The 25,311-nt window shown below is 42.9% G+C and overlaps 1 protein-coding gene across 1 annotated transcript in view; it reads right to left on the bottom strand.

Annotated features, from left to right (window-relative positions):
* The window catches only part of BRAF (B-Raf proto-oncogene, serine/threonine kinase), a 375,820-nt gene that overhangs the window by 203,192 nt on the left and 147,317 nt on the right, over positions 1–25,311 (bottom strand). Inside the window, exon 5 of the mRNA XM_053719002.1 lies at positions 19,281–19,400. Coding sequence (XP_053574977.1) covers positions 19,281–19,400 — 120 coding nt within the window. The remainder of the gene's footprint in view (positions 1–19,280; positions 19,401–25,311) is intronic.

Here is a 25,311-nt window from a genome sequence, read left to right as displayed (position 1 = left end):
CTTGCCTACCCTCGTGGCACCCGCAGCCTCCTACAGGGCCAGCTCTGCCTCCACCGGATCCAAGGAGACTTCTCTGTGGGGTAAGTGCTCCACCCGTGCCTGCTCTAGACAAGCGCCTCCAATGAGAGCTGAGACACCCAAAGCCCCTGAAAATGGCCCAAACTCCTTAGGCTGCTGCTTGTTGTAAATGGGTGCAAACTGTATCACTTCTTGCCCCCAAGGCATCTATATTTGTCAGTAAAGGACTAACCTGCAGCAGGCTTTTTGCTGATCCCTGGAAAGGGTTAAATGTCAAGTACAGCCCCACAGTGGAAGATCAGTGACTCATAAGCAGCTTGGGGACTGGAATAAAACATAATAAAAAGGGATTAAGAAGTCGACAGGACTAACCAAGAACAAAACACAGAGAGGGGAATCTTAATAAAACGCAAACAAAAGCTAGAAACAAAAGTTTAAGAGACCTTTTCTGAACACGCGCAGAGCGGCTCTATACCACAAACATACTGAGCACACTACCCGCATATAACTATGTTAGGGTCTCTGGGGACCGCATAACTGGGAATCCCTGCATGACAAATGCAGACAAGTTTGCTTTACTATTGTCACTGCACTGGACTATATGGACAGATTTTTGGCCACTCCAAAAATGTCAAGCAGAAACAAATCCCAGCAGGAAAAAAAAAAAAAAAAACAACCCCCAGACCCATCCCAATCTGCCTCTCCAACAAAATCCGCACCTGCCCACGAAGACAGTGGACCCCATACAGGGGAACAACATCTCAATTCCCTATTATCCAAACTTGATAATCTGCAAAAAGGCATGGATACTTTAACGACTGAGGTCAAACAGTTTAACTCCAGACTAGCGGGTGCAGAGCAGCAAATATCTGAGCTGGAAGACGGCCACCACTCCTCCTCCATCCAACTTAAAGAACTAATCCAACAAAACAAATATCTACACCAAAAAGTTGACGACTTGGAAAACCGCTCCCGCAGAAACAATATCTGGTTGGTAGGACTGTCTGAGTCAGTCCGTCAGTCAAGAGCTACTCTATTTTGCTGAACATTCCCTCCCCAATTTGTTTGGTATCCCTGCTGAATATTTGCCACTGAAGGTGGAGAGAGCACATCGAATTGGAGGGGATAGATCAGTGACGACAGGAAAAGAACCCCCCCCCCCCCCCCTCGTGGAGTGATGATAAAATATCTCAATTTCCAATCCAAAGTTCAACTTCTTAAGGCCTGCAGGAAAACTGAAGTGCTGATCTATGATGAAAAGAGACTCTACATCTTCCAAGATTACTCCTCAGAGGTTGCGAAAAAATGGAAAGATTTTGCTCCGCTGTGTAGCTCCCTTCACAAAGAGATGCACCAAGCTATTCTACCGTTTCCAGCCCGTTTGAAAATCCGCACCTCACAAGGTTTCAAATTCTTCAACTCACCTAGAGATGTCCAAGATTTCTTAGAACAGGAAAATGACCTATCTGCCCATCCCTCTCTGAACCGAAAGGACTCCCCTGGCTGAGCTGGCCAAGTGACATTTCCTACCACTTTTTTGGCCAGGATGTTATTTTCCCAGCAAGAGAACTTTTTATGCAGTTCCAGGAAGGTTCCATAATGGCCTGGTATTGTATTGTTTACAAATGGCTTTGCACTGTTCAATGTTTTTGAATATGTTGTGTTTTGGTTAAAGTATTTATTGATGTTATTTGTTTTATGCTATGACATCACTAGTGAAAGACATCGCTGTACACATCTTCCCCCGTTTACCTCTATAGTTATGCCCTTAGCTATAGATCAGACAGTAGTGGGTCCCGAGACCACCTATGCTTAGCACTAATAACCCTTAGATGTCGATAAAGATTGTGTCCTGGAATGTGGGGGGGATTAACTCCCCCATCAAAAGGAAAACTATCCTGACACAACTTAAAAAATCTCAGGCTCACACAGGAAACCCACTTGAATGCCCCAGAAAATGACAAACTTAAGGCCAAATGGATCTCAGAGGTCCTTAGTTCTCCTTACAACAGTTCCAGTAGAGGGGTAGCTATCCACATACGTAAAGACCTAGACTACCAGTTAGGAGACAAGATAATAGACCCAGAGGGAAGGTTCCGTATTGTCAAGCTGAAGTGGCAAGATGACTGGTACACTCTTTGTAATATCTATGTGCCCAATCAAAGAGCGCCCACATTTTGGCGATCCCTGACTGTCTCTTTGGCGCAGTTTTTGGACACTAAACTTATTATTGCAGGAGATTTCAATTTAACACCAATTCTGAGACCCAACCGCCCCTTCCTCTGCTAACACCAAAAGAGACATGACGATATTTCCTGTCAAAGTGTGTAATGCCCTTTATAGCTCATTAGGAGTACAGGATATATGGAGGAGACGTAACCCCACAGGCAGAGAATATACTTGTGCCTCTTGAGCACATAACTCATTTTCCCAAATTGATCTCTTTCTCACCTCTGGCTCCCTGGAGCTACTGGTTACGACACTAAAATTGCTAACATCACCATTTCGGACCATGCCCCTATTTCCTTGACCCTATCCCAATCCCCCCAGCCCAATAACAAACAAGTGTTCCGATTCCAAAATCACCTTATAAAATCTCCAGATTTTACTATGTATTTAACGAGACAATGGGACGACTTTGTAGCCAATAATAGAACACATTTATCCACCCAGACTGTTTTCTGGGAAGCTGCCAAAGAGGCGATATAATTGCATATCTGACTAAACAAAAACGTTTTCACAATGGTAGGGAGGAACACTATAATACACAGCTGACTAACACTTACGCTCGCTATTGTCAATGCCCTAACTCACATAACAGAGCTTCCTACTTTGCGGTGAGGAAAGAGAGACACCTTTTTACAACAGAACACAATGCCGAGAGACAATAGAAATCAGGGATATTTCCTGAGACATGGTAATAGATCTGGAAGATATTTGGCCTCACTTGTCAAGATCAAGCCAGCAAATAGAGGGGTCCCGGTTATTATGAGTCAAGGTCGCCTAACAAATGATAAGTCCGCTATTGTATCAGAATTTGCAGACTATTATACCAAATTATATCAGTCACAACCACCCCATGAAAATGCACAAAAGAGGTTTTGGGATAAACTTACCCTCCCTGAACTGACAGCTGACCAAATTGACAATCTAAACGACCTGATATCCCAGAAAGAAGTTACCCAAACAATTAAATCCCTTGCTCTCAGGAAAACACCCGGCCCCAACTAAATTTTATAGGCTTTTGTCAGATCAAATTTCCTCAGTACTGACTATTCTATTTAATCATTACTTTACGGATCAAAATACCCCCTCCACCAATTTTTCTGCAGCAAACATTACGGTAATACACAAAGTGGGTAAAGACCTCACTCTCCCAGAATCGTATACAGGGAGTGCAGAATTATTAGGCAAGTTGTATTTTTGAGGATTAATTTTATTATTGAACAACCATGTTCTCAATGAACCCAAAAAACTCATTAATATCAAAGCTGAATAGTTTTGGAAGTAGTTTTTAGTTTGTTTTTAGTTATAGCTATTTTAGGGGGATATCTGTGTGTGCAGGTGACTATTACTGTGCATAATTATTAGGCAACTTAACAAAAAACAAATATATACCCATTTCAATTATTTATTTTTACCAGTGAAACCAATATAACATCTCAACATTCACAAATATACATTTCTGACATTCAAAAACAAAACAAAAACAAATCAGTGACCAATATAGCCACCTTTCTTTGCAAGGACACTCAAAAGCCTGCCATCCATGGATTCTGTCAGTGTTTTGATCTGTTCACCATCAACATTGCGTGCAGCAGCAACCACAGCCTTCCAGACACTGTTCAGAGAGGTGTACTGTTTTCCCTCCTTGTAAATCTCACATTTGATGATGGACCACAGGTTCTCAATGGGGTTCAGATCAGGTGAACAAGGAGGCCATGTCATTAGATTTTCTTCTTTTATACCCTTTCTTGCCAGCCACGCTGTGGAGTACTTGGACGCGTGTGATGGAGCATTGTCCTGCATGAAAATCATGTTTTTCTTGAAGGATGCAGACTTCTTCCTGTACCACTGCTTGAAGAAGGTGTCTTCCAGAAACTGGCAGTAGGACTGGAAGTTGAGCTTGACTCCATCCTCAACCCGAAAAGGCCCCACAAGCTCATCTTTGATGATACCAGCCCAAACCAGTACTCCACCTCCACCTTGCTGGCGTCTGAGTCGGACTGGAGCTCTCTCCTTTACCAATCCAGCCACGGGCCCATCCATCTGGCCCATCAAGACTCACTCTCATTTCATCAGTCCATAAAACCTTAGAAAAATCAGTCTTGAGATATTTCTTGGCCCAGTCTTGATGTTTCAGCTTGTGTGTCTTGTTCAGTGGTGGTCGTCTTTCAGCCTTTCTTACCTTGGCCATGTCTCCGAGTATTGCACATCTTGTGCTTTTGGGCACTCCAGTGATGTTGCAGCTCTGAAATATGGCCAAACTGGTGGCAAGTGGCATCTTGGCAGCTGCACGCTTGACTTTTCTCAGTTCATGGGCAGTTATTTTGCGCCTTGGTTTTTCCACACGCTTCTTGCGACCCTGTTGACTATTTTGAATGAAACGCTTGATTGTTCGATGATCACGCTTCAGAAGCTTTGCAATTTTAAGAGTGCTGCATCCCTCTGCAAGATATCTCACTATTTTTGACTTTTCTGAGCCTGTCAAATCCTTCTTTTGACCCATTTTGCCAAAGGAAAGGAAGTTGCCTAATAATTATGCACACCTGATATAGGGTGTTGATGTCATTTGACCACACCCCTTCTCATTACAGAGATGCACATCACCTAATATGCTTAATTGTTAGTAGGCTTTCGAGCCTATACAGCTTGGAGTAAGACAACACGCATAAAGAGGATGATGTGGTCAAAATACTCATTTGCCTAATAATTCTGCACTCCCTGTAGACCCATATCCCTTTAAAACGTTGAATATAAGTTACTGACCAAACTTTTGGCTAACCGATTAAAACTTTTACTCCCACATATCTTACACCCAGATCAGACAAGCTTTACTGCTAACCGATCTTTGGTAACAAACATCCGAAAAGTTCTTCACGCAGTCTCACATCACTGGTTGGCTAGGCAAGACGGAACGCTTCAGGCTCTCCCGGAGGCCTTCCTGCTGTCCTTAGACGCAGAGAAGGCCTTTGATAGAGTAGAGTGGACCCATCTTTTTCACTCTTTACCACTTTCCTTAAAAATGTCTACTCTAACCCCGTGGCGTACCTACTGATTAACAACCTTTATTTCCCCCCCGGTTCCCCTACACAGAGAATACAATCAGATAGTTTGGACAATTCTCAGGTTACAAAATCAATATCTCAAAATCTGAAATTTTGTGGCTAAACCGTAAAATTGATAACACCGAAGGGCAGTACCCTTTTCGCCCTGTAAACTCTTACTTAACCTACCTAGGCATTCATATCTCAGCTAACCCACAGCACTGGTATCCCCAAAACCTGTCTCCTCTGATACAACAAATCAAAGCAGATTTAAATACTTAGCAAAATCTGCTGCTTTCTCTAATGGGTAGAGTTCACATTATCAAAAAGATGATCCTACCCAAGCTTTTATGCCCTTTACAAATGCTTCCCCTCCTGCTCCGACGGAAAGACAGATTTTTTTTAACACCATAATCTGAACCTCCCTTTGGAAGGGCGATAAGCCTTGCATAGGTGCGCATAAGCTGTATCTCCCCTACTCGAAAGGGGGACTAGGCTTACCGAACGTTCTCTACTATAACCGGGCCTCTCTAGTGAAGCTTGTATTAGATTGGAAACTAAATACACAGCACTTCTCCAGTGCCCACTTGGGGGAGGCCTCACTACCTCAGGTGTCTCCCGCTTTTCTGCCACATGCCGCTTTATCTGAATTACCAACAAGCATACAATACCACCTTATGTTCCTAGATGTGCTTTTAGGCTGGAAAGCCATGACCAAAGCTCTGGCATGGGACCCTAGTCATACGAAGTATTTGCCCATCACAGGGAACCCTAGATTCCAACCCGGTGTAATGTATCCTGTTTTTCAGGCATGGAAAACACTGGGCATAGACAATATAGACAAACTATTAGATTATACCACCAAATCTGTCCTACCTTTCGATGCCATATGTAGGAAATTTCTGACCCCATACACAAACAGATTTGCTTATTTCCAAATCTGACATTATATAAATCACATTCTACAGAATTGTGGGACGTTCTGGGTTACCTCGCCCTTGGCTCGCACTATCGCACAATTTCAAAAACATAATTTTGCCATATCCTCAATCTATAGCGAGCTGATACAAGTTAAAGCCCCTACTATGCTATCACATCTCTTCAACATATGGAATAAGACTGTACTATATCCTTTGCTAAAACTATACTAGATAGCCTCACCCTCACTTGGTCTGCGACTCTAGCAGCTGACCTTAGCGAGTCTCAGACACGGGTTATTTATCAAGATTATCATACCCCCAGTAGACTGAGTAAGTGGAGAAAAGATTTTTCTAATGTATGTGGCAAATGCTCCTACCAGACCCCGATTTTTTGCACTACATCTGGTACTGCCCTAAGATTCGTAGATACTGGAACCAGGTCTCCTTCTGGCTCTCCAAGATCACAACCACCTCCATTACACTTACACCTTTACAGGTATTATACCTAGATTAGTTGCCAATTCCAAAACAGGATAGAAAGCTTCTTGTTAACGCTATACTCTTAGCCTGGAAATGCATCTTTCACAAATGGCTTCATAGGGAAGCACCCTCCATTATGCTTCTTAAGCAAATGATGTTGAAATCCTTTTTACGAGAACAATGTGATACTCTATTTGATGTCAATGTACGAGTAACCCGTTTTATTGTGAAATGGAGACCTTAAAAAAAATCTTTAGATCTCCCAACACAGAGGCAAATACTTTACCCCTTTAAAAATACCATTTATATGTTGGAGGCGAACCTACGGGGTGACTGGAACATCTGGTAGAATGTCTTGGAACATTAAGAGGTAGTGGGAGATGCACGAACCAACTATCATAAGATTAATGATGTCTTTTATCTAATTCACCAATTATCCTTATAGTTGAAAGTGTTACTTACAGCAATACATAGCTAGAGTTGTTTAATGTTTTTGATGCTTTTCTTATTTTTAAAGCCCCACCCTAAGGCCCACGAGCAGCCATAGGGTGCTTTAGTTTTCAACTGTTTAAAAATTGTTATATAAATTGAAAAAATATACAAAATGTTCAATAGGCAATGTGACTAGTGTTTACCCCGAGTGAGGGGTGAAATCGTCCGGACGTTTAACCAACTATTGACTACGATTAATGCTTTCCTTTGTATTTTAATTACACGACCACGTAAGTGGACTGTCGTGATCCAAGATGTTGGTAATTATATTTGTTTGCCTATTGATAATAATACAAATATTGGGGGGGGGGGGGAAGGGACAGCAAACAGTTTTCTGCAGTCTGGCAAAAAAACAAATTATGCTTACTTGATAATTTCATTTCCATCTGTGGGAGGAGAGTCCTCTGCTTCATTCATTACTTGTGGGAATTAAGAACCTGGCCACCAGGAGAAGGCAAAGACACCCCAGTCAAAAGGCTTAAATACCTCCCCCACTCCCCTCATCCCCCAGTCATTCTGCCAAGGGAACAAGGAACAGTAGGATAAATATCAGGGTATAAATGGTGCCAGAAGAATAAAATTAAATTTAGGTCCGCCCACCGGAGACACGGCGGGAGCAGTGGACTCTCCTCCCACAGATGGAAATGAAATCATCAGGTAAGTATAATTTTTTTTTCCATCTTAATAGGAGGAGAGTCCACTGCTTCATTCATTACTTGTGGGAACAAATACCCAAGCTCTAGAGGACACTGAATAAAAAAAAAAAAAACAGGACGGTAAAAAGAGGCGGACCCTAAACTGAGGGAACCACAGCCTGCAGAACCGGTCTCCCAAAAGCTGCTTCCGCCGAAGCAAAAACATCAAATTTGTAAAATTTAGCAAAAGTATGTAAAAGAAGACCAAGTCGCCACCTTACAAATCTGCTCCATAGAAGCCTCGTTCTTAAAGGCCCAAGAAGAGGCCACAGCCCTAGTTAAGCGAGCCGTAATCCTCTGAGGAGGCTTATGTCCCACTGTCTCATAGGCCAGACGGATAATGCTCCTTAACCAAAAAGACAGTGAAGTGGAAGAGGCCCTCTGCCCCCTGCGCTTCCCTGAATACACAACAAATAAAGACGAAGTCTGTATGAATTCCTTCGTGGCCTGAAGATAAAACTTCAAGGCCCAAACCATATTCAAATTATGAAGCAACCTTTCCTTTGACGAAGAAGGGTTAGGACACAAGGAAGGAACTACTATTTCCTGATTGATGTTACGATGAGACACGACCATGGTAAGAAAACCCAATCCAGTGCAAAGAACAGCCTTATCAGCGAGAAAGACCATGTAAGGAGGCTCACATTGCAAGGCCGCCAACTCATTGACTCTGTAAGCCGATGCAATCGCCAGTAGGAATTGGACCTTCCAGGAAAGAAGTTTAATGTCAAGCGCATGCATAGGCTCAAACGGAGCCCTCTGCAAAATCTTAACCAAATTTAAGTTTCAAGGAGGAGTCCACCTGCCCTGTGCCTTTCTGGCACTCCAAATCGCTCCCCATCCTGATAGACTTGCGTCCGTGGTCACAATCTCCCAGGATGGTCTCAGGAAGGATGTCCCCTGGGACAGTTGTCCTGGACTGATCCAAAGAGAGGGATTCCCTCGTTCGGATGTCCAGAGATATCTGTTGGGATAGATCTGAGTGGTTGCCGTTCCATAGTCTCAACATGCACAGCTGAAGAGGCCTGAGATTGAATCTGGCATATGGAATGACATCTATGCTGGATACCATGACCCCAACCACCTCCATACACCTAGCCACAGATGTCCTCTAGGTGGTCTGAAGGGCAAGACAGCTGGACGCAATCTTGCAATGTGTCTCTGATCCGTCAAGAATATCTTCATGGATAAGGAATCTATTATAGTAACCAGGAATTCCACCTGGGAACCAGAGAACTCTTTACTTCGTTTATCTTATATGTGGGATCGAAGCAAAAGAACCCTTGAGTGTTCCTCCGCAAGACTGCAGGACGGAGCCTGGACCAGGATATCATCCAGATAAGGATCCACTGCAATATCTCTGGCTCTCGCCACCAGCAGTGCTCCCAGAACCTTCGTAAAGAGTCTTGGGCAGTCGCCAGACTGAACGGTAGGGCCACAAACTGAAAGTGTTGGTCCAGAAATATGAATCTTAGGAACCTGAATTGATCCCTGTGGATTGGAACGTAAAGGTAAGCATCCTTCAAATCTATTGTCGTCATGAATTGTCCCTCTTGAACTAGGGGCAGAATCGACCTGATCATCTCCATTTTGAACGATGGGACTGACAGAAACTTGTTAAGACACTTTAGGTCCAGAATTGGGCGAAACGTGCCCTTCTTTGGGACCACGAAAAGGTTTGAATAATATCCCAGACCTCTTTCTGCTAGAGGCACTGGGACGATTATTTCAAGAGAGGAGCAATCCCTCACGCATCCTAGGAAGGCGTCTCTCTTCTCTGGACTCGATGATAGGTTTGACAGGAGGAATCTGTCTCTGGGCGGATGAGTCTTGAAACCTATCCTGTAACCCTGGGCTATGACCTCCAGAACCCAAGGGGGTCCTGAACATCTCCTATCCATGCCTCCGCAAAAAGAGATAGTCTGCCCCCTATGTGATTCAGATACTGATCGGGGGACGTCCCTTCATGCCGATTTTGTCTCGGCGGGCTTCTTGCTCTGCTTGGTTTTGTTCCAAGAGTGAGCTGGTTTCCAAGATCTCTTGGACTGCTCTGTTTCCACGGCAGGCTGCTGGCGTTGAGACTTGTCTGAATGAAAGGGACGAAAAGTAGACCCCTTAGGCTTATTCTTCTTATCCTGCAGCAGGAAAGCACCCTTGCCGCCCGTGACCGTGGATATGATACCTTCCCTGTAAAAAGGAGGGAAAGTAATCTAGAATTGGAATTCATGTCAGCGGACCATGACTTTAACCACAGAGCCACAGGCTAGAACAGAAAAACCTGATGTCTTGGCATTCAGGTGGATAATCTGCATATTTGCATTACAGATGAATGAATAAGCTACCCTTAAGGCCTTAATTCATTCCTGTATCTCCTCGAGGGGAGTCTCCACCTCGACCATAGCAGACAGAGTGTCGCACCAATAGGTAGCCGCTCCAGCCACCGCAGCTACTGTCGCTGCCAGTTGAAAAACGAACCCCGTGAGTTGGATCATCTTCCTCAACATGGACTCCAATTATTTATCCATGGGCTCCTTGAACGAAGAGCTATCTTCGAGCAGGATAGTCGTTCGCTTCACAAGCGTGGAGATTGCACCATCCACCTTAGGAATGGCCCCCCACAGCTCAAGCTGCAAGTCCGGAACAGGGAATAGCTTTTTAAAAGAAGTAGAGGGGGAAAGGACGAACCAAGTCTCTCCTATTCATTCTTAATAATATTAGCCATTTTAATGGGGACCGGGAAAGCCTGAGGCACTACCCTTTCCTGATAAACCCTATCTAGTTTAGGGATCATGGCACCACCCTGTCCTCGTAAACCCCATCTAGTTAAGGGATCGAAGGTTCCTCCGGTAGTTTCGGTTCAGGAACCGTCAACGTAGCAAGCACCTCTCACCAGAAAGCGCAAATGCTTCATCTTAAATTTAAAAATCTGTCTCCTCCGCAGACGGAGGTCTAGAAGTCACCGATTCCGACCCAGAAAGAAAAAAAAAAATAGTAATTAGCGATTCTGTGGACTCGCCATATCTTAGGAAAGAAAACATAATTTATGCTTACCCGATATGTTTCTTTCTTTACGGATATGGTGAGTCCACGGGATCATCAATTACTAGTGGGAATATCACTCCTGGCCAGCAGGAGGAAGCAAAGAGCACCACAGCAAATCTGCTATATATGTCACTTCCCTTACCCATAACCTCCAGTCATTCAGCTGAAGGGAAAATGGAAAAAGAAGATATCACAAAGGTGTAGAGGTGCCTAAGGTTTTAGAAAAAAATAACCGTCTTAAAATAAAGGGTGGGCCGTGGACTCACCATATCTGGAAATAAATAAATTTATCAGGTAAGCATAAATTATGTTTTCTTTCCTAAGATATGGTGAGTCCATGGAATCATCAATTACTAGTGGGAACCAATACCCAAGCTAGAGGACACAAATGATTAGGGAGGGACAAGACAGGTAACCTAAACAGAAGGCACCACTGCACGAAGAACCTTTCTCCCAAAAGAAGCCTCAGCCAAGACAAAAATATCAAATTTGGAAAAAGTATGCAGAAAGGACCAAGTTGCAGCCTTGCAAACCTGTTCTACAGAAACTCCCTTCTTGAAAGCCCAAGAAGAAGATGCAGCCCTAGTGAAATGAGCTGAAATTCTCTCATGCCGGACAGATAGCTCAGCATGCTAAGGCACTGTGGCTGAGCTCTGTAGCAACCAAAGGGTTGCAGGTTCGATCCCCGCGAGGTCCACTTCAGCCTTTCATCCTTCCGAGGTCGATAAAATGAGCAGCGCCTTGAGACCCTTATGGGTGATTAGCCGCGCTTTACATGTACCCAATACATATAATACATTATCAGGAGGCTGCTGTCCAGCAGTCTCATAAACCAAACGCATTATACTACTCAACCAAAGAGAAAGAAGTAGCTGAAGCTTTCTGACCTTTATGTTTCCCAGAGAAACAAACAGCAAACTGGCAACAATCCTTACTCGCCTGTAGATAGAAAATTAAAGCACGCACAACATCAAAGTTGTGCAACAAACGTTCCTTATGAGAAGAAAGATAAGGACACAGAGAAGGAACAACAATTTTCTGATTAATATATCTATCCGAAACCACTTAGGAAGAAAACCCAACTAGTACAAATAACCGCCTTAACTGCATGAAAGATAAGATAAGGCGAATCACACTACAAAACTGAGAGCTCCAAGACTCTCCAAGCAGAAAAGATAGCAATGAGAAACAAAACCTTCCAAGATAACAACTTAATATCTATGGAGAGTAAAGGCTCAAAAGGGCCTACTGCAAAACTTTTAAGAACAAGGGTAAAACTCTAAGCAACCGACTTAAACACAGGCCTGATGTAGACCAGTGCCTGACAAAAAGATTGCACATCTGGCACGTCCACCAGATGCTTATGTAGCAAAAAAGACAATGCAGAAAACTGACCCTTCAGGGTACTGACTGACAAACCCTTCTCCAGACCACCCTGGAGAAAGGATAAAAAAATTCAGAAAAACCCCCGTTTAGACAAAACTAAGCGTCCAATCATCAAGCAGTCAGCTTCAGAGATTTAGATGAAGGAAAAGACCAAGAATCAGAAGTCCTTCCTCAGAGTTAGTCTCCAAGATGGAGAGACGACATTTCCACTAGGTCTACAATACCAGATCCTGCAAGGCCACGCAGGGACTAATAAAATCATTGCCGCTATCACCTGAAAATACGAGTAATGACTCGTGGAAAGAGAACAAACAGAGGAAAAAAGGTATGCAGGACTGAAAACCAAGAAAAACGTCAGAACATCAGGGACGGTCTGTGTATCTCATGACCATAAACCGTACCCTCGAAACTTGGAGTTCTGTCGAAACGCCTACAGAAGCCAACTCCTGAAACCCCCCATGTGAGGGTCTACCTAGAGAACACTTCCGGATCGAAATGCTCCCTCCCTCCCCAGGATGAATTATCAGTCTGTTTAGAAGTCCGACTCCCAATTGTCCACCCCTGGAAAGTGGATGACCAACAGCAAATGTGAGCTTCCTCCAACTGAACAATCTAAGTCACATCCTACATGGCTAAGGAACCCCTAGTTCCTCCCTAATGGTTGATATAAACCCTTGAGGTGATATTGTCCGACTGGAACCAAGCTAGGGACGACTGAGGTCAAGTCATCAGAGCATTGCTAATTGCTCTCAACTCCAAGATGTTTAAAGAGGAGAGCAGACACTTCCGAGTCCCTAATCCTTAAACAAGACCCAGACAGCTTACCAGCCCAGCAGGTTGGCATCCGTGGTCACATCACCCAGGAATATCTCAAGAAGCACGCGCCCGGAGATAGATACTGCTGAAAAAATACTACGAAAGAAAGTCTCTGGTCATCTGATCTAAATTTAGCCTTTAATCACAGATCCAAAAGTTCGCCATGTCATGGAAAATAGCAAAAGAAATGATGTGCATGGAATACCATAAGACCAATTCCCACCATACACAGGGTCACAGAAAAGTGAAGAAATATCAACTGCAGCTAAATCCAAACTCACAACCTGCTGGTTGCAAGATGGCTAAGCTATCCACCGGCCACTGGAGCTTACTGTTGGCCGGACAGAAGACTGCAGAGTGGGGAAAAGGCAAAAATCTTTGATTTTCTGACCTCTGAAAGACATCTCCTAGATAAAGAATCAAATAAGGTCCAAGCATACCGCACCTGGTGTTCCCAGGCTTTGATAAGTAGGTCTCCCAGCCTTAACAGCAACATCCTTGGAGACAAAGTTCAAACCAATCTGTACATTTAATAGCATTTGCGAAATCAGAGGTACAGAAAAAAATGTTTAAACCAATTCTTAGTTGAGCAAGCCTTCCACACAACTTCAGTACCAGTAGAAGGAATTATTCTGCCTGAATCCGAAATCTCACCCTCAGATGCAACCGAAGAATCTTCATCCTCAGACTTCTGAGAGGAAATACTTTGATTAGCCACTTCAGGATCAGAAACCTTACTTACTGTTCCTTTAAAATGTCCTTTCACGTTTTCCCTGCAACATGGGAAAAAACAGACAGCGTCTCATATACTGCAGAAGATACCTGGACAGCAATATCTTGCAAAATAACTCCAGACGGAGCATGAGAGGAAACACAGGGCACTGCATGTTCAGATGAATAGGATTAGGATGCTTGAGGAGAAAGCTGCGGCACATCTGAAACAGGAGGCTCCTGAACAGCATCCGCCTTAGCTAATGATGACTCAGGGTCAAAAAGTCTATTTCTATAAGCTAAAGTTCTTTCAATACATGAACAAAAAGGTACTGGGGGTTCCATCTGGGAATCAACACATAAGCTACAGGTAACATCCTGCACAACCTCTGGATCCATAATATAAAAAAAAGCAAATTTAAAAAAAATAATAAAAAAAATAAATAAATTATCTTTTAAAAAAGGATATAATACAGAACCAAAAAAACAATCTTAAATAAATGTTCCCTTTAAATTTACCAAATCAAGAAAACATACCCCAGGTAACACTCTACACCTCAGCAGAATTACTGAGGTGTCCTACCTGTCCTGCAACCCGCAGCAAACTGAGGAAAAAAACGATCCTGTTTACAATCTGGATTTCCAGAGAAGCAAAAACAGCAAGAAGCCTTCTAAACAGCAGAACCATATGAAATATGGGCACCTCACTCTTACAGGAAGTGAAAAAAAGTGCCAAAAAAACCTGACATCACAGAATCAGAACCTCCCTAAAAGGGGCGGTCCTACAGCTGACAAAAAAGCCATTCTTTTTATTTTTTTATTATTTTTTTTTTAAAACAACTTTCTTGAAAAACAGGCTTAAAAACAAACAATAAAACCCTCCAAATAAGTACATAATCTATTACTAAAAACAGATCCTCACTGAGCCATCAATAAAATAAATAACTCCTCACACTAACAGTGCCTGCAAAAACTGCCATAAAAACCTGCACCCTGAAAGGAATAATAAAAAACGTCCCCCTGCAGCGTTTCAGCTTAAGTGCCAAATTTTTCCCTGCTACATAGAAAAATAAAACTGGCACTTACCTCAATATTTATCTGTCCAGCAGCAGGACAGCTCACCTGGTTTGAGAGGATGCCATCCCTCACATGGACCTGTGGAAATACAGAATGACTGAGTAAACTTACTCAGGCTATCTAAATAGGGTAGCAAAATGTTTTGAGAAAACGCAGTGAGGATTGTACCCCACAAGATCCCAATTGCTTAAAAGCCACCATTGCCCTACTGAAGAAACCGACATGGGCTAAGGCTAGACCCTTTAGAAAGATCAGAGCAAACCTACTCTGCTTTAAAATAAAAAAAATCTTGATTGTAGATCAGACACCAAAACTTCACCTCCTCCTTGCACCGCAGGTGTTCTAATAAGAGGGCGAACTTTGGAAAAGAGCGAACTATGTCACTTCCTGTGACATTACATCAGCTGTTATACAAATTTTGGACCTAATGAACATGCGTGCCAGCGTCATCACATACCTGACCGCATACGTCACTGGTAAAATATTTAGATCTGTGAAATTCCGGAACCCTTTCTAGAGCGCGTGCGTGGGATTTTGTATCACAAATGGTGCGCTCATGGAAAGCTGTTTATTCGTCACTCAGCGCCCCTCTACAACTACTCCTCTAAAGCCGAGTCTCCGTGCTCGTGTATGAAACACAATGACAATGAAGGGAGCAAACATTTGTTGCAGCAGTAAATCTATTGGTTGATTAACAAAGAGAACAGCTGTTTATCATGCATAAGCAAGGAGACTGAGCTTTAGAGTAGTAGTAATAAAAGTAGTTGCAGTGGGGGGCGGAGTTCCGAATATTGCCGAGAAGCCTAATAAACAGCTTTCCATGAGCGCACCATTTATGATACAAAATCCCACGCATGCGCTCTAGAAAGGGTTCCGGAATTTCACAGCTCTAAATATTTTACCAGTGACGTATGCGGCCAGGTATGTGATAACGTTGGCACGCATGCACATTAGGTACAAAATTTGTGAAACCGCTGATGTAACGTCACAGGAAGTGACATGGTTCACTCTTTTCCAAAGTTCGCCCTCTTACCAGAACACAGGCAAAGAGAATGACTGGAGGTTATGGGTAAGGGAAGTGACATATAGCAGCTTTGCTGTGGTGCTCTTTGCCTCCTTCTGCTGGCCAGGAGTGATATTCTCACTAGTAATTGATGATTCCATGGACTCACCATATCTTAGGAAAGAAAACGTCCTCCGAAGAGTCGGAGTCGTCTTCATCAGCGGATAATCTGTCAGAGATATCCAGCAGAGTAGATGACCCCAGGGACGGATAGCCGTTTCACCTTTCGCTTGCGCGTAGCAGGGCTTGGTAAGGCATTGAAGGCCGCAGAAACCCCTGTTTGTAACTGATCAGCAAAATCTGGCGGCCAAAGTGCCCCTACCGCAGGAGGATTAGTGGTTCCCTGGGGAGCTGCATGTGCAATCTGAGAGGAGTGTAGGGAGTGCACCTCGCGGGAAGGAAAACCCTCAGAGGTGGACGGCTCAGTTGTACTAAATATCTTATTCTTTTTAGATATTGCAATTTTATCAAAGCATGTGGAACAAAGTTGAGCAGGCGGATCAACCGGAACTTCCTCACAATAGGCACAGTTATTAGGTTTAACAAAAGAGGGAGTACCCTCTAATATATCAGAGTCATCCATAGTTTGCGCCTTTATTGCGGACTAGATAGAAATTAAATGGCACCTTTATATCCCAATGGCCGGGGCACTCACCCCCTCCTATGACCAGGACCACAGAGAAACCGCTTTGTCTCCTATAAACCGTCGGTCCAGAGAGAGGAAGTTAAAGAGGCCACACCCGGTCACATTGAGTGACATGCAGGAACGCCCCTGCATTAGAGAGAAAACGTGCCAAAAAAAGGCCTGTGTCGATCTCTCGCTAAGAAAACTGTCCACACACTGACAGAGCCTCATCGCACACATGTCGCAATAACCCCTTTCCGAGGGTATTACCCTTTATTCTATACAGATAAAAGGAGACACACTGTGACCCTGTCTTCTTATGTGTATAAATTAAACAATCTTACCAGAATCTATGCCGTGGAACAGGAACACGGCCTTTCAAGCGTGACAGGGTAATAGCATCGCTCCTGACATGGATTTGAGAGCAAAAAAGCAGGCAGCGAAACTCGTCAACGCTGATTGCTAAAGGAGCTGTTAATCTGAGTTGCATCTCCGGACTCTAACATTCATCCATGCTCTCACTGAGAGGCTGACAGGACTACGTAAAACTCCAGTCCCATTTTGAAGAGTATTACCCTCCATAAGAGACTACTTTGAATCTTCTGACACTTCTCTGCCAACCTCCTGTGACGATAGGCAAATAATGACTGGGGGATGAGGGGAGTGGGGGAGGTATTTAAGCCTTTTTCAGGGGTGTCTGCCTCCTCCTGGTGGCCAGGTTCTTAATTCCCACAAGTAATGAATGAAGCAGTGGACTCTCCTCCCATTAAGATGGAAACTAATAGTGGATACATTTGAAAATGCATCATACGCTACAAGCACTACCCAAGTGCTTGTGATATACCTTTAAACCTAGCACCTCCCTCTTCAACCTCTGCTATTTAAGGCCACTTTCTATCTAACATATTGCTTGAATATTGTGTACTTTGTGTGGTACCAAAGCCAGAATCTTTTAGTGCTGCTTACTTTGGATTCTATTACCTTGCTCCTACGGATCACCTCAAGCTTCCTATAAGCGTCTGTTTGCCTGATGCTAATTCCTGAAACGGCCACTGCTGCTCCTGAGGTCATCACATGACTGGATTCCTTCTTGCTGACCTACGCTGTCTCATCCGCAATCATTCTACTACTGCTCTGTGCGGTCTCTGAAGGATCGACACACTGCTCTTTTCCAACAGTCACCAGTTAACCTACTGATTCCTCACGCTGCTAAACCATCTACACGGATCATCACCATAGCTACAGGCAGAACCGCTCAATTTCTCCCCTCAGTCCGGTTAAACGGAAACCGCAAGTATTTCTCCACATACAGCTGTATTTGTTATAAACTTATAACGTTCACCACCGGTCTTCTCAGGGAATTCCGCTTTTATGCAAATTACTCTGTCCTACTGACTTGCTAGCTCAACTGTAGCATTCCCTATGTGACTTGCTATAAACATTCAAACTCTGTCTACGATATTCCACTTGTGACCTATATAACCAATAGTTCCTCTCATTTTCTACATATCAGATCTGCCTATATTTAGGTCACATACCATTACTCTGATCTAATTTATACAGGTTAACTCTTTCCTGACTAATTGCTAACTATTGTGGTTACCCATTTTTCAATTAGTATTTCTGGGTGAATCTATTCTTAGCTACAAAATCATAATTTTAGCTACTCAAAACATAGCATCAAATTACACTCAGTCAAATCCTCACAATACTGAACCTAAGATGGGCCAGCTCCTAAGCTTTCATTCTTGCTTTTCAAATAAAGATATTAAAAGAATAAAGAAAATGTGATAATAGGAGTAAATTAGAAAGTTCCTTTAAATTGTATGCTCTATCTGAATCATGAAAGAAAAAAATGTGGGCTTAGTATCCCTTTAAATATTATATAATAAAACACCCTTCTCTATTCATAATTTTCCCAAATAACCAAAGGCTTTGTTTAGACTAAGTTGCAAGGTCAACATTCTTTCAGTGCTCGCATTAGTAGCCAAAGTACAAATTAAATTATACCTCCAGGCTATGGAACAGGAACAAAGTACCACCAATTTCAGAAGCTTTTAAAGGCCTGACCTGGATTTCAATCTTTTTTTTTCTTTTTCTAATAACAGAAGCTTAAAGGGACACTGAACCCAAATTTTTTCTTTCGCGATTCAGATAAGAGCAGGCAATTTTAAGCAACTTTTTAATTCACTCCTATTATCAATGTTTCTTCATTCTCTTGCTATCTTTATTTGAAAAGCAAGGCATCTAAGCTATTTTTGGGTTCAGTACTCTGGACAGCACTTGTTTATTGGTGGGTGAATTTACCCACCTATCAGCAAGAACAACCCATGTTGTTCACCAAATATGGGCCGGCATCTAAACTTACATTCTTACTTTTCAAATAAAGATACCAAGAGAATGAAGAAAATTTGATAATAGGAGTAAATTAGAAAGTTGCTTAAAATACTAATATTAAAAAGAAAAAAAACCATGGCACCACTTGTGAGCCCCCACCAGCAAAACTTTTTTCTTTTAAAGAATAAACACTATAAAGACCAGAAGTAAATCAAAATTAATCATTTGCAGCTGCAGCAAATCTTCATGGTGGTCAAAACATTAATATAAACAGGAAGATGACAATATTTAGAGAATCCTTTCGGCTAAAAAAATATTACCATACTCATTCATAGTTTAACTAAATCTTACCCAGAGGAATATGGAGGGGGAGAAGGTGAACAGGACTCTATCGCTGAATTAGCTTCTTCAAAAGGACCTTCCTCTTGAGATATTGGGTGATGTTCAAAGAACTTGGAGACAAACAGCAAACTGAAAAAAATAAATAAAAATAAATAAAAACAAAAACAAGTATTCTAATCCACACACACACTTTATATTACAAATACTATTGATCTAATACATTTGATAAAAATAAAAAAAATATAGTTTACATGACACTGAATTACTGTACTTCTGTACTACTTGACATTTACCATATACTCATTCTAACAGAACATATAAAAACACGCACGCAAACACGTATGTGCGTGCACATTCCCCTTTTTGTGTTAATAGAGAGGGGGGAGAGAGAGGAGGAGAGAGAGGAGGAGAGAGAGAGGAGAGAGAGAGGAGAAGAGGAGAGAGAGAGGAGAGAGAGAGGAGAAGAGGAGAGAAGAGGAGAGAAGAGGAGAGAAGAGGAGAGAAGAGGAGAGAAGAGGAGAGAAGAGGAGAGAAGAGGAGAGAAGAGGAGAGAAGAGGAGAGAAGAGGAGAGAAGAGGAGAGAAGAGGAGAGAAGAGGAGAAGAGAGGAGAAGAGAGGAGAGGAGAGGAGAAGAGAGGAGAAGAGAGGAGAAGAGAGGAGAGGAGAAGAGAGGAGAAGAGAGGAGAAGAGAGGAGAAGAGAGGAGAAGAGAGGAGAAGAGAGGAGAAGAGGAGAGAGGAGGAGAGAAGAGGAGAGAAGAGGAGAGAGGAGGAGAGAAGAGGAGAGAGGAGGAGAGAAGAGGAGAGAGGAGGAGAGAAGAGGAGAGAAGAGGAGAGAGGAGAGAAGAGAGAAGAGACAGACACAGAGAAAGACATAATGGTATTTTATTTTATTTTTTTTAAATGGGGTGGGAATTTCTTCATACAGTTATGGGAGATTTGAGACAAAATGCAAGGAAATGTTAAGATTATGGATTATTCATTTCTTTCTTGATTCTGTATTTTTAGTTCCACAAGCCCTCTTGAAGGAATAGCACAATTTTTCTTAGTTAACCAGATATTTTAAAGGGACATTTAAACATTTTGAGGTTATAAATATAAAATGTTTTATTGTGTAGCAAAAAATGCAATATAAAATGTAAAATGATTTAGTCCCCTTGCCCTGTAATTTAACTCTGAATACCGTGGTCTTTCCAATTCCTTTGGGTATTTGTAAAATAATGGGTGCAACCATTTTGATACCTAGTTTTCATTATCTAACCTCTTCTGTTGATGAAAATTAGGAACAGCTACTTTAAAATGGACGTTAAACACAAAATTATAAGCTTCACGTCAATGTACCTTCATATCTGAGAAGAAATTTGCAATGAATAAAGCAGCTTTATTTTGTCAAATGGTTATTTTTTGCTATCTTTTCACTGCTTTCCATGTCAAAGGACAGAAGGAACTCTGCTAACCAATCACAAGTGAATACACATATATAGGAAATGAACATGCATTTTTGTTTGCACACAAGCAGTTAAAGAAAGATTTGGGGTAGACCGACCTCGTCTCTTCCCTTAAAAGGACAGTAACGTCAAAAGCAAAATGTATGCTTACCTGATAAATTTCTTTCTTTCTGGATATTGAGAGTCCATGAAGTCATTCAATTACTAGTGGGAATATCACTCCTGGCCAGAAGGAGGCGGAGAAGAGCACCACAGCAAAGCGGTTAAGTGTCACTGCCCTACCCATAATCCCCAGTCATTCGACCGAAGGGAAACGGAAAAAGAATAACACAAAGGTGAAGAGGTGCCTGAGGTATAGTCAAAAATAACTGTCTTAATAAAGGGTGGGGTAGTGGACTCTCCATATCCGGAAATAAAGAAATCAGGTAAGCATACATTTTATTTTCTTTCCAAAGCTATGGAGAGACCACAACGTCATTCAATTACTAGTGGGAACCAATACCCAAGCTAGAGGAAACAGGATGAACAGGGAGGGAGAACAAGACAGGCAGACCTAAGCAGAAGGCACCACCGCTTTAAGAACCTTTCTCCCAAAAGAGGCCTCAGCCGAGGCAAAAGAATCAAATTTGGAAAAAGTATGCAGAGAGGACCAAGTTGCAGTCTTGCAAAGCTGTTCCACAGAAGCTTCATCTTTGAAAGCCCAAGAAGAGGAAACAACCCTAGTGGAATGAGCTGTAATTCGCTAAGGAGACTTGTGGACTTTTTATTATTTTTTGCTATTAATATAGGTGTGATTATTTTTGCACTTCTCGTCTCAGTCTGATTCCTGGCACCCTGACAATAACGTGGTTAGTGTGCCAGGATTATTTAGGAGAGACTCGTCTAGATTCCAGGAATATGGTTCTGAAGGTGTTTCGGGCCAGGAAAAAGGAAATTTATGCTTACCAGATAAATTCATTTCTTTTACGATATGACGAGTCCACGGATTTCATCCTTACTTATGGGATATCGCCTCCTGGTCAGCAGGAGGAGGCAAAGAGCTCCACAGCAGAGCTGCATAAATAGCTCCTCCCTTTCCCCCAACCCAGTCATTCGACTAAAGTTAGGAAGAGAAAGGAAAAGCTAAGGAGCAGAGGTGACTGCAGTTTAATAAAAAAAAAATAAGGACCTGTCTAAAAAAAATGACAGGGTGGGCCGTGGACTCGTCATATCGTAAAATAAATAAATTTATCAGGTAAGCATAAATTTCCTTTTCTTTTACAAGATATGACGAGTCCACAGATTTCATCCTTACTTATGGGATACAATACCAAAGCTATAGAACACGGATGAAAGGGAGGGACAAGACAGGAACCTAAACAGAAGGCAACACTGCTTTAAGAACCTTTCTCCCAAAAACAGCCTCAGACGAGGCAAAAGTATCAAATTTGGAAAAAGTGTGAAGAGACGACCAAATTGCAGCCTTGCAAATCTGTTCAACAGAAGCATCATTTTTAAATGCCCATGAGGAAGCCACAGCCCTAGTAGAATGAGCCGTAATTCGTTCTGGAGGCTGCTGTCCATCAGTCTCATGCAACATTGATGATACTCTGCAGCCAAAGAGAAGTAGCCGTAGCTTTCTGACCCCTACGTTTCCCAGCAAAAACAACAAATAATGAAGATGTTTGACGAAAATCCTTAGTCGCCTGCAAGTAGAACTTCAAGGCACGGACTACGTCCAAATTATGTAACAGACGCTCCTTCTTAGAAGAAGGGTTAGGACACAAGGAAGGAACAACAATTTCCTGATTAATATTTTTGTTAGAGACAACATTAGGAAGAAAACCAGGTTTGGTACGTAACACCACCTTATCAGAATGGAAAATAAGATAAGGAGAATCACATTGTAATGCCGAAAGCTCAGAAACTCTGCAAGCAGAAGAAATAGCAACCAAAAATAAAACTTTCCAAGATAATAACTTAATATCTATGGAATGCATAGGTTCAAACGGAACCCCTTGAAGAACATTAAGAACTAAATTCAAACTGCAAGGAGGAGCAATTGGTCTAAACACAGGCCGGATTCTAGTCAGGGCCTGACAAAAAGATTGAACATCTGGAACATCTGCCAGACGCTTGTGTAGCAAAAAAGACAAAGCAGAAATCTGTCCCTTTAAGGAACTTGCTGACAACCCTTTCTCCAATCCTTCTTAGAGAAAAAAAAAATCCTGGGAATCCTAACCCTACTCCATGAGTAGCCCTTGAATTTGCACCAATAAAGATATTTACGCCATATCTTATGGTAAATCTTTCTAGTAACAGGCTTGCGTGCCTGAATCTAGGTATCAATGACCGCATCAGAGAACCCCCGCTTAGATAAAATCAAGCGTTCAATCTCCAAGCAGTCAGCTGCAGAGAAATTAGATTCGGATGATGGAAGTGGCCCTGAATGAGAAGGTCCTGCCTCAATGGAAGCTTCCACGGTGGCAGAGAGGACATGTCCACCAGATCGGCATACCAAGTCCTGCGAGGCCACGCAGGAGCGGTAAGAATCACAGAAGCCCTCTCCTGTTTGATCCGTGCAATGACCCAGGAAAGGAGAGCAAACGGTGGAAACACATAAGCTAGGTTGAACAACCAAGGCAATGCCAAGGCATCTATCAGTTCGGCCTGAGGATCCCTGGACCTGGATCCATATCTTGGGAGCTTGGCATTCTGACGAGACGCCATCAGATCCAAATCCGGTCTGCCCCACCTGAGAATCAGGGTGGCAAAGACCTCCGGATGGAGTTCCCATTCCCCGGATGAAACGTCTGTCTGCTCATGAAATCCGCATCCCAGTTGTCCACTCCTGGGATGTAGATTGCTGACAGATAACAAGAGTGAGCCTCCGCCCACCGAATTATCTTGGATACTTCTGTCATCTCTAAGGAACTCCTTGTTCCTCCCTGATGATTGATGTAAGCCACAGTCGTGATGTTGTCCGACTGAAATCGGATGAATTTGGCCGAAATCGGATGAATTTGGCCGAAATCGGATGAATTTGGCCAAAGCCAACTGAGGCCAAGCCTGAAGTGCATTGAATATTGCTCTCAATTCCAAAATATTGATTGGAAGTAGAGACTCCGACCGAGTCCACACACCCTGAGCCTTCAGGGAATTCCAGACTGCACCTCATTCTAGTAGACTGGCGTCTGTTGTCACTATGACCCATGAAGGTCTGCGGAAGCACGTCCCTTGGGACAGATGATCCAGCGACAATCACCAAAGAAGAGAGTCTCTTGTCTCCTGATCTAGATCTATCTGAGGAGACAAATCTGCATAATCTCCATTCCACTCTGTCTGAGCATGCTCAGTTGTAGAGGTCTGAGATGAAAACGAGCAAACGGAATGATGTCCATTGCCGCCACCATCAATCCAATTACCTCCATGCACTGAGCCACTGATGGCCGAGGATTGGACTGAAGGGCTTGGCATGTATTCAGAATCTTTAACTTTCTGACTTCCGTCAAGAAGATTTTCATGGATAGAGAGTCTATTAGAGTTCCCAGGAAAGGAACCCTTGTCTGTGGAATTGAACTCTTTTCTAGATTCACCTTCCACCCGTGAGTCAGGGGACAGAACCATGTCGGTATGAGACTTTGTCAGTTGATAAGATGACGCCTGAATCAGAATATCATCCAGATAAGGCGCCACTGCAATGCCCCGCGGTCTGAGAACCGCCAGCAGAGACCCTAGAACCTTCGTTAAGATCCTGGGTGCCGTGGCCAACCCGAAAGGAAGGGCAATGAACTGAAAATGTTTGTCCAGAAAGGCAAACCTCAGGAACTGGTGATTATCTCTGTGGATAGGAATATGAAGATATGCATCCTTTAAGTCCACAGTAGTCATATATTGACCCTCCTGGATCAATGGAAGAATTGTTCGAATTGTCTCCATCTTGAAAGAAAGAACTCTGAGAAACTTGTTTAGACTCTTGCGATCTAAAATGGGTCGGAACGTTCCCTCTTTTTTGGGAACCACAAAAAGATTTGAGTAAAACCCCTGCCCCTGTTCCTGTATTGGAACAGGACAAATTACTCCCATAGTGGAGAGGTCTTTTACACAACGTAAGAACGCCTCTCTTTTTATCTGGTCTACAGACAATCGTGAAAGAAGAAACCTTCTCCTTGGGAGAGAATTTTTGAACTCCTGTTAATACACTTGGGACACAATTTCTAGTGTCCAGGGATCCTGAACATCTCTTATCCAAGCCTGGACAAAGAGAAAGTCTGCCCCCTACTAGATCCGGTCCCGGATCGGGGGCCGCCCCTTCATGCTGTTTTGGGGGCAGCAGCAGGCTTCTTGGGTTGTTTACCCTTGTTCCAAGCCTGGTTGGGTCTCCAGATGGACTTGGCTTGTGCAAAGATCCCTTCCTGTTTAGCGGAAGAGGAAGGAGGGACTCCCTTGAAATTTCGAAAGGAACAAAAATTACTCCGTCTCCCCCTTTGTTTAGATGTCTTATCCTGAGGGAGGAGGTGACCCTTAACTCCCGTAATGTCAGAAATTATTTCTTTCAATTCAGGCCCGAACAGGGTCTTTCCTTTGAAAGGAATAGCCAAAAGGTTGGATTTAG

Source organism: Bombina bombina, chromosome 6 (assembly GCF_027579735.1).
Source record: "Bombina bombina isolate aBomBom1 chromosome 6, aBomBom1.pri, whole genome shotgun sequence".
Taxonomy (NCBI): Eukaryota; Metazoa; Chordata; class Amphibia; order Anura; family Bombinatoridae; genus Bombina; species Bombina bombina.
The sequence above is the reverse complement of the archived record's forward strand: the minus strand, read 5'-3'. Positions and strand labels throughout refer to the sequence as shown.